This window comes from Neofelis nebulosa, chromosome 16, assembly GCF_028018385.1.
Source record: "Neofelis nebulosa isolate mNeoNeb1 chromosome 16, mNeoNeb1.pri, whole genome shotgun sequence".
Taxonomy (NCBI): domain Eukaryota; kingdom Metazoa; phylum Chordata; class Mammalia; order Carnivora; family Felidae; genus Neofelis; species Neofelis nebulosa.
In genome coordinates, this window is record NC_080797.1 from 61,456,467 (window position 1) to 61,470,647 (window position 14,181).

At 55.5% G+C, this 14,181-nt stretch overlaps 1 protein-coding gene across 18 annotated transcripts in view; it reads right to left on the bottom strand.

Annotated features, from left to right (window-relative positions):
• The window catches only part of MYO18A (myosin XVIIIA), a 103,251-nt gene that overhangs the window by 21,160 nt on the left and 67,910 nt on the right, over window positions 1-14,181 (bottom strand). For all 18 annotated transcript variants that reach the window (XM_058704148.1, XM_058704146.1, XM_058704145.1 and 15 more), the window contains 11 exons: window positions 11,803-11,912; window positions 8,646-8,711; window positions 5,290-5,418; window positions 4,448-4,591; window positions 3,975-4,064; window positions 3,708-3,827; window positions 3,394-3,505; window positions 2,852-2,979; window positions 2,416-2,570; window positions 520-643; window positions 233-433 (listed from right to left, as the gene is read on the bottom strand). In XM_058704148.1, the coding sequence (XP_058560131.1) occupies window positions 233-433; window positions 520-643; window positions 2,416-2,570; window positions 2,852-2,979; window positions 3,394-3,505; window positions 3,708-3,827; window positions 3,975-4,064; window positions 4,448-4,591; window positions 5,290-5,418; window positions 8,646-8,711; window positions 11,803-11,912 (1,379 nt within the window). The remainder of the gene's footprint in view (window positions 1-232; window positions 434-519; window positions 644-2,415; window positions 2,571-2,851; window positions 2,980-3,393; window positions 3,506-3,707; window positions 3,828-3,974; window positions 4,065-4,447; window positions 4,592-5,289; window positions 5,419-8,645; window positions 8,712-11,802; window positions 11,913-14,181) is intronic.

Consider the following 14,181-nt stretch of genomic DNA (forward strand, 5'->3'; position numbering starts at 1 on the left):
CTAGAGCTCAATCAAGATTTGTTCTTGCGGAGAGCTACGTGAAAGCTTAATTACTTTCACACTGTGGCTGGCACCGATCAGGTGCGTACCCCACATTTTGTGAGTAAGGGAATGAATGAATGACTGCACGTGGGAACTTCTCCTCCTCCAGCTATTCCCTGGGTTAGTGGCGGGAGGGTGGGGGTGGGGGAGGGGGGATGCTGGTGCCTCCCTCGGCCAAACCCTGTAGCACCTGCTCCAACATCTGGATGGTCCCCGCCTGCTCATCCAGCTCCTCTTCCTGATCCTTGACCTTGGCCTCCAGGTCCCGGAGCTGTTTCTTGACCTTGGCCAGAGAGGCCTCATCCTTAGACTCTTGGGAAGAAATGTCCTGGAGCTCAGCCTCCAGTGAGACGACCTTCTGGGTGAACCCCGCAATGTCCATGTCTTTTTCCTGGAGCAAAAGAGAAGATGAGGCCGGCCGGGGCCCAGCCCGCGTCTGTGATGGGAATGGGGCACGGATGCGGGTGGCCCACGCACCTCCAGTTGCTGCTTCAGGCTGAAAGCTTCGGCGAGGAGCGCATCCTTCTCTCGCTGCAGCTTCTCCCGCTGCAGCTTCTCCCGCTGGGCCTCCTCGTGCGCCTGCGACAGCTCGCTGTCAAACCTGTGAGGGAACATGCATGGCCAAGGTGGCTCCCCCAGCGCAGGGAAGAGTCCGGATCTCCGGCACCCAGAAGCCGCCAGGAATCAGGGCCACCATAGGACAGGATGCAAGCGGAGGCGGCCTTGCACGGCCCGAAAGCAGGGGGATAGGGCAGGGGTGAGGCAACATCCAGGATACAGGTCAGGCCACCTCGCCCTGCTGAGCAGCCTGGTCTGGGATGGGGGCATTTCACTGTGCCGGTCTAAGGAGCCCCTGTACCAGGGGGGCCTAGGAGGGACCCACAGACTGCTTCCAGGGAAGAGGTGGATAGACTCTGCCTAGTTGCTGTCTTGACCTTTTCCATTTCAACAGATCCAAGAACGAGGGGCCAGGTGGGCACTGAAATAGGTAGAAATGGACGTCCTGCCTCATCTCACTCACTTTCCACAGTTCATCTTGGCCACTCTAGATGAGCAGCTGGCTCTGGCCCCCACCCCTGGGTGCCAGCCTCTGGACAGGCCCAGCAGAACTCGTGTCACCACCAGGACAGCCCACGCCGGGCTGGAAGCCAGCAGTCCCACTGTGCCCAGCTGGCAGTGCACTTCGATGGGCACACAGGCCAGGGTCGAGGCCTCTTTCCTTGCTCCTCTACCTCCTGGCCTCCTATTTCCCACCCAGTGACTCTAAATAAGGAGCAAATTGCTGAAATTCCTCTTGACACCTTCCCTGAATAGCTAATGAGGTTCCTGTTGAAAACTGAATGGCTCCCCCCAACCCAACCCCACATTGAAAAAAAAAAAAAAAAAAAGTAAGGAAACTCCGGGCAGCTGAAATGAAACCTAATAAGTTGCCCAGCAGGGAGTGCAGCAGGAGACAGTAACTAGGCCGGGCTGGCACTGCCATCGGGGTGCTCAGGAGATGCATCTCTCTAAGGGCGCCCGCCTCTACGGGAAAGGGAGGGTAGGGTACAGAAGAGAACTAGGGAAGCGGAGAGGCGCGGTGCTGGGAGGGAGGAGTAAGATCCGTCTCTCCTCACTCTCTGCAAGCAGCGCCCAGCTGGGAGGACAGCAGAACGCCCAGGAGGCCGAGGGTAACCCCGGGGTCACTGGAAGGACTCGCCTCTGCCCTGCTCACCCCCAGGGTCATGGGTGTGATGCTGTTCCTTCACCAAGGCACCCGGGGCCTCTGCTGAGAGGCCCTCCCCTGCAGAGGGGAACTAGGCGCTGTTCCTGCTCCCTGGGGCACCCTGCTGCTCCCAGGGTGTGTGGGTTCCCCGGTGTTGCTAATAAAGGCGTCCCATTCCCATCCCCAGCCAGGGAAATTAATTTAGATTGGATTTTATCCTGTGAGGGCTGCCCCCCTCCTTTGTGTCATTACCATAATGAGATGGAAGTAGCACGGTGGTTTAACAACATTAGCCAGGAGAGGGTGTCTGTGTGGCTGAGGCAAGCGGGAGATGGGGAGCGGGGTGGGGGCAAGGGGCAGGGCCGCGGGTGCGTTCTGCGCGGGTCCTGGGTGAGCTCGTCCTACTGGGTCCAGGCAGGGTGATGGGCACACACTGCGGGGAGCACGTCCAAGAGCGAAGGCCCGAGCGGGCCTCCAGTGGGGATGCAGCCTGAGTGCTCCTCAGAGGTCAGGGGTGAGACACATTCCAGGACAAGGGACCATGCAGGCATGGTCCCTGACCCAATTCAGGCCCTCGTTCCTTGTCTCCTTCCTGGAGGGGGAGGCAGGGACCCCTGTTGGGGTTGCTCTAGGAAGTCTTCTGTGCCCAGGGCGGGGGACCCACCCACCTCCTCTGCTTCTTCTCCAGCTCGTGGTTGCGGACCTGCTGGCCCTCCAGGTGCAGCTTGGTGTCCTGCAGCTCAGCTGTTAGCCGCTGGCACTTCTTCTTGAGCTGCTGCAGAGCCCGCTGGCTCTCGTCACTGTCGGCCTGCAGGTCTCCGAGCTAGGGCCAAGGTGGGGCACAGGGTCAGCTGCCAGCGAGAGGCCGGGAAGTATGGGCGGAGAAGGGGAGGAGGAGGAGGCGGGGGAGGGAGGGAGGGAGGGACCCAGGGATGTGGGTTGAAGTCTGGGACATCCAGGGAACCGAAGACACTCTCTAACAATTGTTTGCCCTTGGGTGTCCCCAGCACCGAGAGGCTAACAGGTGGACCCTGGGGGCTCGCCGGCTCCGCGTGGCCCCAAGGCCCTCCCAGGCACAGGCCGCCCTCCTTCCGCCAGCCTCACCCGCCTCTCCAGCTGTCTCTTGTTCTGCTGCTCCACCTCCAGCTTGTCCTCAAACTCCTGCTGGAGCCGCTTCTTGGTGAAGTCCACCTCCCGCATGGCTCGCTCGTACTTCAGGCGCCACTCACCACCTGCAGGGTCGGGGGCAGACAAGGGAGGACCAAGCTGCTGAGAGTCCCTGAGAAGGGGCAGAGGCCACGAAGCAGGTGGAATCGGCCAGAGGGACTCAGAAAGGTCTCTGGAGTGACAGCTTCCTCACAAGCCAGGAAAAGACTAGAGAGGGTGTGTGGCTATGTGTGCTGTCCTCTCCCCGGGGACCCTCGGACCATGGCCCTCAGACACTGTCATGATCATGGCTGCATAACCCTCCATGATGATCCCCTACATTCACCAGCACCTCTACCTTCTCGTCTATTTCTTTCACTGGAGCCTTGCACCAGCTCTACGGATGGGGGATGGGCCCAGGCCAGGGGCGCAGCTGCCCAGGGGTGGGTATCAAGCTTGCCACTCAGGCCACTGCCGAGCTCCTCTCGGCTCACACCCACCTGCGTCATCATCGTCCACCTCCCCGTTGATCTCAGCTGCCCGGATGAGACGGGCCTCCATCACCTCCATTTCCATCACTTCCATTTTCTTCTTCAGCGCATCATACTGGGTCTGTAGAGGGGAGGCGTATGAGGCTGCCGTCCCACTCCCTCACTCGGTACCAGCCAGGGCCCTGAGCCACGCAGACCACGGTCACGTGCTCACCCAGGGTGGACAGGGGTGCCGGGCCACCTGTCCCCAGTGGGGGGAGCGGATGGATACCAGGGCGTGGTAGTCACTGGCACGACTGTCTTCACCCCGGCCCTGCCCTCACCTGTAGCTCCTTCATCTCCTTCTCGGCTCGGAGCCTCTCGGCGGCCTCTGCGTCCAGCAGCTGGGAGGCGGACTCTCCTGTGTTGCGTTCATCAGTCAGCTCCGATGTCAGCTCTGAGATCTGGGGTTGGGGGGAGGGAGTGGCCACCAGTTGAAATGCCTGCCTCACTCAGCTGGAACCCCTGGGCGGGGTGGGGGAGGGGGGGCGCTTCCTAGGCCTGGCACCCTGCACAGGTGGCCAGTCGGCCTGGTGTTGGGAGTCACTCACCCGGGTTTCCAGCCGGTCACTGTTGAGCCGAAGCTCGTTCCGCTCCTTCTCCACCTTCTCAAGCTTGTTCCGCAGTTGCTGGATCTCCTCCTAGGGTGCAGTAAAGAGGGCAAAGTGAGCCAGAGGCACTGCGGGAGGCTGGGGCCTGGAACCAGCACCCCTGGGGTGAAGGGAGCTGGTGAAGCTCGGGCCAGGACACGGGGAATAGGAAGCCACTGCCTCCCAGGGGCTCCTATCCCTGGACCCTTCCCCAGATGCTAAGGATGCCTGCGATTTTATGCCGAGAGGCTACCCAGCGGCTTAGCCAGCACCCCAGAGGGATGCCTTCCGTTGATGGGCATAGTTCAAGGATACCAGCTCTCTGGACTAAATAAAGAGGACTTGGGAGCCCAAGACAAGCCGGCAAGGCTTTTGCCCACACGGATGTACCTGTCCTCTCCCATTGGCTTGGCCCTTCCTGGGCTGTTACGTACGTCTTTGTTCCGGATCTGCTCCTCGGACAGCTGCACCTCGATGAGGGGCCGCACGGTGGTAAAGAGTTTCCACCAGGGCCAGTCCTTCACCCCTTTGTTCTTCTTGATGTTCTTCTGCACACAGCGGATGGCCAGGTCCTGGATCTGAGTTGGGGCGGGGGTGGTGCACCACAGGGACCTCAGTCCCAAGCGCAACCAGGATCCCCACCACCACCGGCAGCACAGCGCCAGGTTGAAACCCCCCCCCCCCCGCCCCCGCCCCGTTCAAACACTCCCTCCACCACCCCTGGCTCTCAGCCTCTCCCCATCCCTCAGAGAGTGGGCGGCAGAGAGCCCGGCGCTGGGAGCACCGCACTGGGCACTAACCGCTCTGCCGTCATTAGGAATAATTTCATCTGCTTTATTTGCTGCCTGATTATTTCCAGCACCCTGGCCTAGATGTGCTATAAAACCTAATCTTGCTGAAACACAAGAGGCGGCGGTGCTGGCTGTTTTATGGACTTGCTAATAAGAAAAGGAGTCGCTGACACAGCTCCTTAATCTTCATGGAGCAGCCTATGATCCAGAGCCCACCTTCCCCTAAGCCCTGCCCCCCACCCCTACCCTAGGACCAGGCCACACAGTCCCAGAGCTGGGCATACCAGCACACTCTCTGGGACCCAGGAGCTGCCCATTCCCCGCCCCGGCCCACGGCATGCTGGCCCTGGGAGGCCCGTGCCTCTTCTCCCCCAGCTAACAATAACTCATGGCCCCAAGACCAGCCTCCTGCGCCGGCATGTCCCCTTGAACCCCCGCCCCCACCCCAGGTACTCAGCTCTGCCACCTAGGCCGGGGAGTGGGACCTTTTTCTTCTTGAAGTGCTGGCGGGCCAGGTAGCCCCTGCAGGCCGCCTGGAACAGGGTTAGGTTCCTGCTGGTCTGCTCGTCCCGCTGCTCCTCCAGCCGAGCCAACGTGCCAGCCCTGAAGAACACCTGTGGAGAAGCAGGCAGGATGAAGGAGGGTGATGGGCTCTGGGCAGCCCAGCAGGGGAACAGGCAGCTGGCACAGGAGACAGGCAGGCCTGGGGGAGGGGGCCCTTGGCCTGGGAAGAACCTGAAAATCCAAGGGAACAAGAGAGGAGGGAAGGAGCAAGGAGAGGCCCCAGGATGGCTGAGGGAGGAGGCCCAGGCTGGGGGCTGGGGCGGTGTTTGGAAGGAGAGGAGTAGGGTGGGAAATCTAACTTCAAAGAGAGATAAAAGGAGAGGGAAGTCAAAGGGAAGGAATCTGGGACAAGAAGGAAATGAAGCGGCCACTGTCAAATGGGGACAGGACACCCCTCAGCAACATCTACGGTGGCTTCTTCCCCCAGGACTGCCAGCAACACTGTCCTTGCCCCCTGGGCCCACAGCCCACCGCAGGGCCCACCGCAGGCTCCAGCCACCTCGGATCAGGTGAAGTGGATGGTGGGGAATGTGTGTGAGAAGAGAAAGGTCCAGTAGCCGTGGGCAGAGAAAGGGTGCGGCAAGGGGCAGGGGGTACCCTCCCTGCACCCTCCCCGCTCAGTTTCATTTTAGACAGTCTCCTCTTTCATGTGCCAACATCCCACCTACACACACACACACACACACACACACACACACACACACACACACACACACCCAGGTTTCATCTCATGAAGAAGCCAGTGGGGTGGGCGGGGGTTGGCCCCATCAAGGGACCTGTTGTACAGGTTTGGGGGCTGGAGAGCAGACGTGAGAGCAACCAGCTGGGCGCCCCTACATCCAGCATTTCCTCTCACTCTTTGGTGCTCTGAGCTGGGGCTGGGTAAAATTTCCCCTGCTAAGAGAAGAAGAGGGGGAAATATATAGGTGAAAAAAGACTCTAGGATCCTCACAGAGGGCAAACGGATATCCGGGAATATGCCCACCTCCACCTTGCCCAGAACACAGAAAATTCCCTTTCTGGGGGCCAAGAGAAGATGTGAACTCCACAGGAAACACTCAGAACCAATATCCCCAGACCCCTCCTTCAGTGAAGAAGTGGGGAGAGGGCCTACACTTTCTGCTGAGAAAGCTTTGCCTCTGGCGACTCCACAGAAACTTAGTCCCTTGGGGCTGGCCTAGGAGAAAGCCAGCTTGGTCCTCTGCAACGTTTCCCCAAATCCCATGCTGGGGCTGAGTGCCTGGGATCCCTATGGGCCTCAAGCCCTACCTGAGCCTTCATTTCCCACAATGTGTGAGCCTGAGACTCCACCAGGGGGTGGGGAATATCCAAGCCCCCCCAGAGGTGGACACATGGGCTAGTGGCCAGCGCACGTGGGTGTCCGACTAGGGCCGAAGAAGGGAGGTGGCGGGTTACGGGATGGAGAGCGGCCCCCATTCTCAGTGTCTCACAATGAGAAGAGAAAGGGTGGTCTAGGCACTGGGGCAGGGAACCTTAGACCTCTCCTGAGCAGCTGTACATTAGTGGGGTTAAGAGTCCTTTTTTTTTTTTTTTTTTTTTTTAAATTTTTTTTTTTCAACGTTTTTTATTTATTTTTGGGACAGAGAGAGACAAAGCATGAACGGGGCAGGGGCAGAGAGAGAGGGAGACACAGAATCGGAAACAGGCTCCAGGCTCCGAGCCATCAGCCCAGAGCCTGACGCGGGGCTCGAACTCACGGACCGCGAGATCGTGACCTGGCTGAAGTCGGACACTTAACCGACTGCGCCACCCAGGCGCCCCAAGAGTCCTTTTGAGTATTAGGTGAAAGCTCGGGGCCCTCTCCTCCCCCACATACCCATCCACACAAATTTTGCAAATTTCAAGAGACTCTCAGATCCCCAAACACCCTACCTGAACCCTCAGGGTCCTTTGGGCTCAGACTGAGACCGCCTCCTCAGCCGCAATGCGACCAACACATGGAATCTTTGCTCACCAGCCAGCCCAACCACAGCCTAGAAGCCCTGAAATTTCTCCCCCAAATCAGATGTGAGCAAACATCCAGCTTTGCCCCTAATTCCTCTCTGAGCACGAGTGTGCCCTGGGGCTGGCCCGTCTCGGCCAGGCACCTGGGATGCAGCAGAGGGTCTGAGATGGCAGCCGAGAAGAGGACCAGCCTGCACAGGCCCACTCCTGCCCGAGACATGCCTTGGAGGAAGTGCCACCCCAATGCCAGCCAGCAGCAGTCCTGCCTGCCAGAGGGGTAGGAGCCTGCCCAAGAGACCAAGAGGCTGAAGTGAAACCTTGGACTGCAGGCTTCCCAGGGAGGAAACTCAGCTGGCAGCCCCTGGGCTCACAGATGGTTGGGGATGGCAGAGGTCGAGTGAAACCTAAACACAGTGAAACCTAAACCAGAAAAATGACACAGAAAGAGTGGGACCACAGAAGACCCAGAGAACAAAGAAAGAAACAAAATGATGAGCCAGAAGCCAAGGAAGAGACCAGCAGGAACTGCCAGGGCCCCAAGGAAAAGGGAAAACCAGCAGAGACACAGATACAGCCAGGGGACGGGAAAGGGAAGGGTGAGACTGTGACTCAGAATACAGAACAGAGACAACAGAGCGGACAAGCAACACCAAGCCTTTTCTGTGAGCATCTCCTTCCACTTCACGCTCCCCACGAAGCCCTGGGACCCGGAGTTCCCTCCTTCCTTGCTGACAGGTGGACAGGTTCAGAACCCTCTTCGTGGCTCCCAAATGCTCTCCCTCCCACCACAGCCCTCGGGGCACATACGTGGATGCCACCTGTCAAGTCTCAGGACAGAGGGGCGCGCAGGGCTCCTGCCTGCGGGAGGGACGCTCGCCTGACAGCAGTTCGGCAGACCGGCACCCAGACCGGGCGTGCCTGCCTTTTATATGCCACGTTCCATTCAGATGAGGAATCGGGCTTGTGGGCAGGTGGTGCCGGCCCAGCCTCACTGTATCCTGCTTGCTCTTCTGGGACCCTGGCGGCCCTGGATGACTCACCAAAGGGTCCCCTGGACAACTCCTGCCCTCCCGCTTTGTTCGGCTTTCCTCCCTTCTGTCTCCCCCACTCCCCACACCAGGACTCAGGCCAAGTTCAGGGCCACCTTCCAACCCACTCCCTCCTGACATCACAGGGGTGTTCACGGCACTGAACAAGCCAGTTATTCAGAGGGAGGGAAAGTCAAGTTTGCGGCAGACGGGAAGGGCCAGCTGTCTGGACAAGGGTGACCGGAGAGGGACGGCCCAGCTGCCTTCTTGTAGGGACGACTCACCCGGCTCAGGCCCATGCAGCAGCTGCTCTTCTCCAGGTCGAGGGACTCCAGCAGCTCCTCCACTGCCTGCAGAGACATGCCCCTGTCAGGGAGGCCAGGGACCACCCCCGTCTCCACGCAGGACTCTGCCCAGTCACGAGCCTTTCCCATCCTCCACTGAGACAGTCTGTTACTTATTCAACAAGCACCCTCAGTGGGCATCTGCAGTGTCAGGCACTGTGTTGGATTCTGGGGACGTAAAGATGACTATGAGAGGAACAAGTTGTCTTGCTGGGGGGTGAAACAAGTGAATTAGTGAAGTACGCTGAGGAGAGGCACTAGGTCAGACAAGGGAACCATGGAAGGCATCCTGGAGGAGGTGTTGCTTGTGTTGAGTCTTTAGCTACAAGTAAGAATTAGCCAAAGTAGGAGTCGAGGCATTTCGGGCAGAGGGACGGGCATGAGCAAAGGCCTGGAGACTACAAGAATGCACCAAGGAAACCAGACAGTTGAGTACAGCAGGAGTGAAGGGGATAGGGCAGCTAAGGTGCAACTAGACAGGGGGGCAGTAGCCAAAGGGTGAGGCGCCTGTGTGCTTTGAGAACCCATGGAGGGCTCTCTCAAGGAGGGACATGATCAGATTTGCATTTTTCAGTGATCCCGCTGGCGCACGGTGGGAGAATGGACGGAGATCCCTTAGGCAGTTACTGTAGTAATTCATAAGAGGGGAGGCTAGAGCCTGACCCACAGGGAAGAGAATGAGGCGGAAATGCAGATGATGTCAAGGAGGCAGAGCCTTGCCACATGTGAGAGGGCAGGGTAGACGACTGAGGTTTCTGACTTCTGTAGCTAAACAGTTAATGGTGCCATTCTCCAAGGTAGGAAACGGAAGGGCAAGAGTAGGTTTGGGGGGCGATGGAATCGAATCAGTTTGGTCTGAACGCTCTGAGTTTGAGGTGTTATAAGGTCAGGTAGAGAAGTCCAGAAAACGGCTAGATAGAAATGCATGTCTGAAGTTCAGGAGAGAGGCCTGGGCTACAGGTATTGATTTGACAGTCGTCAATACGTAGACAGTAGTTGAAGTGATGGGTGTGAATGAGGTTGCCCAGGAAGAGGCTGTAGAATAGAAAACATGGACGTCCAGGGAGAGCGTCTTAAAGGAAGGGGGAGGTAGAAGAAAGGAAGCTCAGAGGGACAAAGAAAGAAAGAATAGAGAGACCAGAGCAAAGCCAGGAGTGGCAGCAAAGAAACAGAGCAGAGAATGTTTCCAAAAGAATAGAGTTGTCAAGAGAGTCACATGGGCCAAGAAGCACAGAAAAGTGCCCATTAGCGCTGGCAACATGGAGGCCACGGGGCAATAGGAGACCAGTCCCGGGGTGTCAGGGCCAGGATCTAGGCAGCTGAGGGTGGAGGGATGGATGGCGGTGGGACGGGGGCAGGTCAGTGACAGACAATAGTCTGGGGTGAGAGAGGGTTGACGGGAGCCTCCTTTCTGAGCACAGTGTCTGCAGCATGTTTCTCTGTGGACAGAAAAAGGAGAGGCTGAAGGAACAGGAGAGAGAGAGAACAATTACCACTGCCTCCAGGGAGCCACCAGGAATGGATTCCAAAGCACAGAAGGAAGGGACTGGATGAGGGGAGGGCTACCTCTCCCACCCGGACAGGAGGGCTGAGGAAGGAGGCACCTGAAGAGAAGTGTACAGAAGGCAGAGGAGGAAGTTGGAACCTCAATTTTATTAGCATTTAGAGGCAAGGTCAATTGCTGGGCGGATGATGTGGGAAGGTGTGGTAGGGGGAGATTTGAGGAGAAAGATGGAGAATGGAACAGCAGGGAAGGAGCTTAGAATAGGGGCCAGGGAAGGATGGGGCATATGAAAAACTTGCTGGGCCATGTCAAGGGCCCCGTTGAGGCTGGAGGCCAGGAACCTGTAGGACTTCAAGTCTACCCAATTGTATAATTTTCTCCCACAGCTCCTGGAAGTCCCAAATGGAGGAGCACAGATGCCTGGAGGCTGGCCCTAGTGTGTGTGTGTGTGTTGTGTGTGTGTGTGTGGGGGGCATGGGCGGGGGGCGGGTGCCATGGGAGGCTCAGGAGAGCTGAGGGTGACGAAGACCAAGTGATGGGAGGTCTGGACCACGGCATTGAGGCTGAGTGGAAAAGGAAGGAAAGTTAGAAGGGAATGGAGTGGGGTCCAGAAGCGAGAGGTCTCAACAGGGTCAAAGAGCAAGTGTCCTGAGAGGAGGAGAGAAGTGAGGTGCACAGGTAGAGGGCTGTGGTCAGAGAAGGCCACGTTAGAATTTAAGATTTCTGAAGTGAAGTGTTTCCAGGGATGACAAGGTGCTGGGTGTAGCCAGGAGTGGGAAGCTGGAATAAAGGTCAGGGGTCAGACAGAGGGGGGCTGGGTCATCTACATCCACAGCAAGCTTGCCCAGGACACTGGCAAGTCCTGGATGGAAAGAAGTTTTAGAGGCCTCCGTGAATATGGGTCTGTGACTCAGGGGGCAAGGGGACGGGGGCTTTCTGCCTCATTTGGCCCCATTCTCCGTCTTAGGGAAGCCAAGGTAAGGTCTGAGATGCCTTCAGAGTCAGGCTGGGAGCCTGAGGCCAGAGCACAGTGAAAGAGGGGTCCTCTGCTCAAGGATCCCTCTGGCTGTCTGCAGGGCTCCTCTGGGGAGTGATAGCCTGAGAGCCCAGAATGGCAGGGAGGCCTCCCTTTCTGCAGCCATGAGTTCACCACCCTGTGCTGACAAGGGGCCCAGGAGCCTCCGGCTTACCCTGGCCCAGGAGGCCTTACCACACCAATCTTCTCCCTAAGAGGGATGCTTGCCTCACCTCTGGACAGCTTCCTGCTGTGGGAACCAGTCTGTGATGTGGGAGTTGAGGCTGAAGGGCCCAGGTGCTACCAATGGTACACCCAAAACATTAGTTCCAATCTGCCACCTGGGAGGCTCTTAGACGACCAGCTCGCCAGAGCGCCGGCCTCCAGAGGGGGTGCTCTTCTCTGACTCCCCAGGCTGCCCTCTCCCCACCGCCACAGCTTGGTTGCCATGTGCCCCTGTCCCGGCCCCGGTCGGCCAAAACCAGGAGCCTGAGCAAGGGCCAGCCTGGCTCTCTCTAGGGGAGGAAAGGTAGCCGCTTGGAGTGGGGTCTGAAGAGGAATCTGGGGTCCAGACCTACCCGCCTTTCATCCACCACGATGTAGTTGCGCCCATGTTTCTTGGTCAGGTGTGGTGCCAGGACGTCAAAGCGGCGGCGGAACTCGGAAAATACCATGTGGTCAGGGTAACCTAAAGAGAGGGCAGTCCAGAGTCGGTCCTTCAGCACCCCGTCTGCTCCCGGCACGCCCGATGGCCACTGGCACCCAGGTAGCAGGCAGGGACGTCACTGGAAGGGGAAGAAACTCAAGGGGGAGGAGAGGCCGTGGCTGAGGCAGGCCCAGGAAAGAGGGGTGGAGAGGGAAGAGGCAGGTGCAAGGGACAGGAGGCTGCCCTCCAGCGGGATTTCAAGGTTACAAAGGGAACAGATTCCCTTAGAAGGAAGCAAGCTCCTTGTCAGTGAGGTGTGCCAACGGAGGATGGCGGACCACCTGGAGAAGAAAGCCGGGATGACCTCTAAGATGCTTTCTAGGCTCCGAGTCTATGACTCTGTTCGAACCCAGAGAGAACAATGTCTTCAGGGCTTAATAAGGAAACAGAAAATAGGGCAACAGAGAGTAGCTGAGAGGAAAAGTGCACAGGCTTGGGGTTGGAATCCTGACCCTGGCTCTTAGCATCATGTGATCTTGGGTGACCCACTCAACATTTCTTTCTTTCTTTTTTTTTTAGTCACAAAAAACTTTATTTAGAATGTAAAGTTTTGGGAAGTTTGTTAAAAATATCAAAAAGTTTGGGGGCGCCTGGGTGGCTCAGTCGGTTGAGTGACCGACTTCGGCTCAGGTCATGATCTCACAGTTTGTGAGTTCGAGCCCCACATTAGGCTCTGTGCTAACAGTTCAGAGCCTGGAGCCTGCTTCTGATTCTGTGTCTCCCTCTCTCTCTGCACCTTCCCCACTCGTGCTCTGTCTCTGTCTCAGAAATAAATAAACATAAAAAAAATTTTTTTAAAATATCAAAAAGTTTGAAAGCACATGCCTAAATAGGATTACGGATCATTATACAACTTAAGTTTTAAGTTTTAACCAAAATGGCACTAAGAGATTCTATAGAAGGTTATATAATTTTTAGCAAAACTCAGCTCCTTTAATATAGACAAGTTTTAGGTTTCTTAGGTAATTAGAGCCCTGATAAAAACAAATATAGAAACCTTGTTTTTCTGGGTAGATAAAGAAAAAAAAATGTTGTGGTTTCTTATCAAGAGCAGATCAATAATCTAAGAAAGTCTTCTTTTTAACAGAGAGAAAAACAAAATTTTAATTTTAGACTGGTGTACTTTTTTCCATTTTAGGTTTTTATTTTAATTCCAGTTAGCTAGCATCTAGTATTATATTAGTTTCAGGTATACAATATAGTGATTCAACAATTCCATACATCACCCAGTGCTCATCACCTGTTTCATCCACCCTCCCTAGCCCTCTCTCCTCTGGTCAATTATCAGTTTGTTCTCTCTAGTTAAGAGTCTGTTTCTTGATTTCTCTCTCTCTCTCTCTCTCTCTCTCTCTCTCTCTCTCTCTTCTCTTTTTCCCTGTTGCTCGTTTGTTTTGTTTCTTAAATTCCACATTTGAGTGAAAACTTATGGTATTTGTCTTTTTCTCACAGACTTATTTTGCTTAGCGTTATACTCTCTAGTTGACTCTAGTATACTCTAGTATACTCTAGTATACTCTCTCTAATGACATCCATGTCATTGCAAATGGCAAGATTTCATTCTTTTTATGGCTGAATAATATTCCATTGTATATATATATACTACATCTTCTTTATCCATTCACTGATTAGAGGATACTTGTAAATAGCATTTATTTTATTTTATTTTTTTAAATTTACACCCAAATTAGTTAGCATATAGTGCAACAATGATTTCAGGAGTAGATTCCTTAGTGCCCCTGACCCATTTAGCCCATCCCCCCTCCCACAACCCCTCCAGTAACCCTCTGTTTTTTCTCCATATTTATGAGTCTCTTATGTTTTGTCCCCCTCCCTGTTTTTATATTATTTTTGTTTCCCTTCCCTTATGTTCATCTGTTTTGTCTCTTAAAGTCCTCATATGATTTTTGTCTTTCTCTGACTAATTTCACTTAGCATAATGCCCTCCAGTTCCATCCACGTAGTTGCAAATGGCAAGATTTCATTCTTTTTGATTGTTGAGTAATACTCCATTGGATATATATACCACATCTTTATTCATTCATCCACTGATGGACATTTGGGCTCTTTCCATACTTTGGCTATTGTTGATAGTGCTGCTATAAACATGGGGGGGGCATGTGTCCCTTCGAAACAGCACACCTATATCCCTTGGATAAATGCCTAGTAGTGCAATTGCTGGGTCGTAAAATTATTTTTAGTTTTTTGAGGCACCTCCATACTGTTTTGCAGAGTGGCTGCACCAGCTTGCATT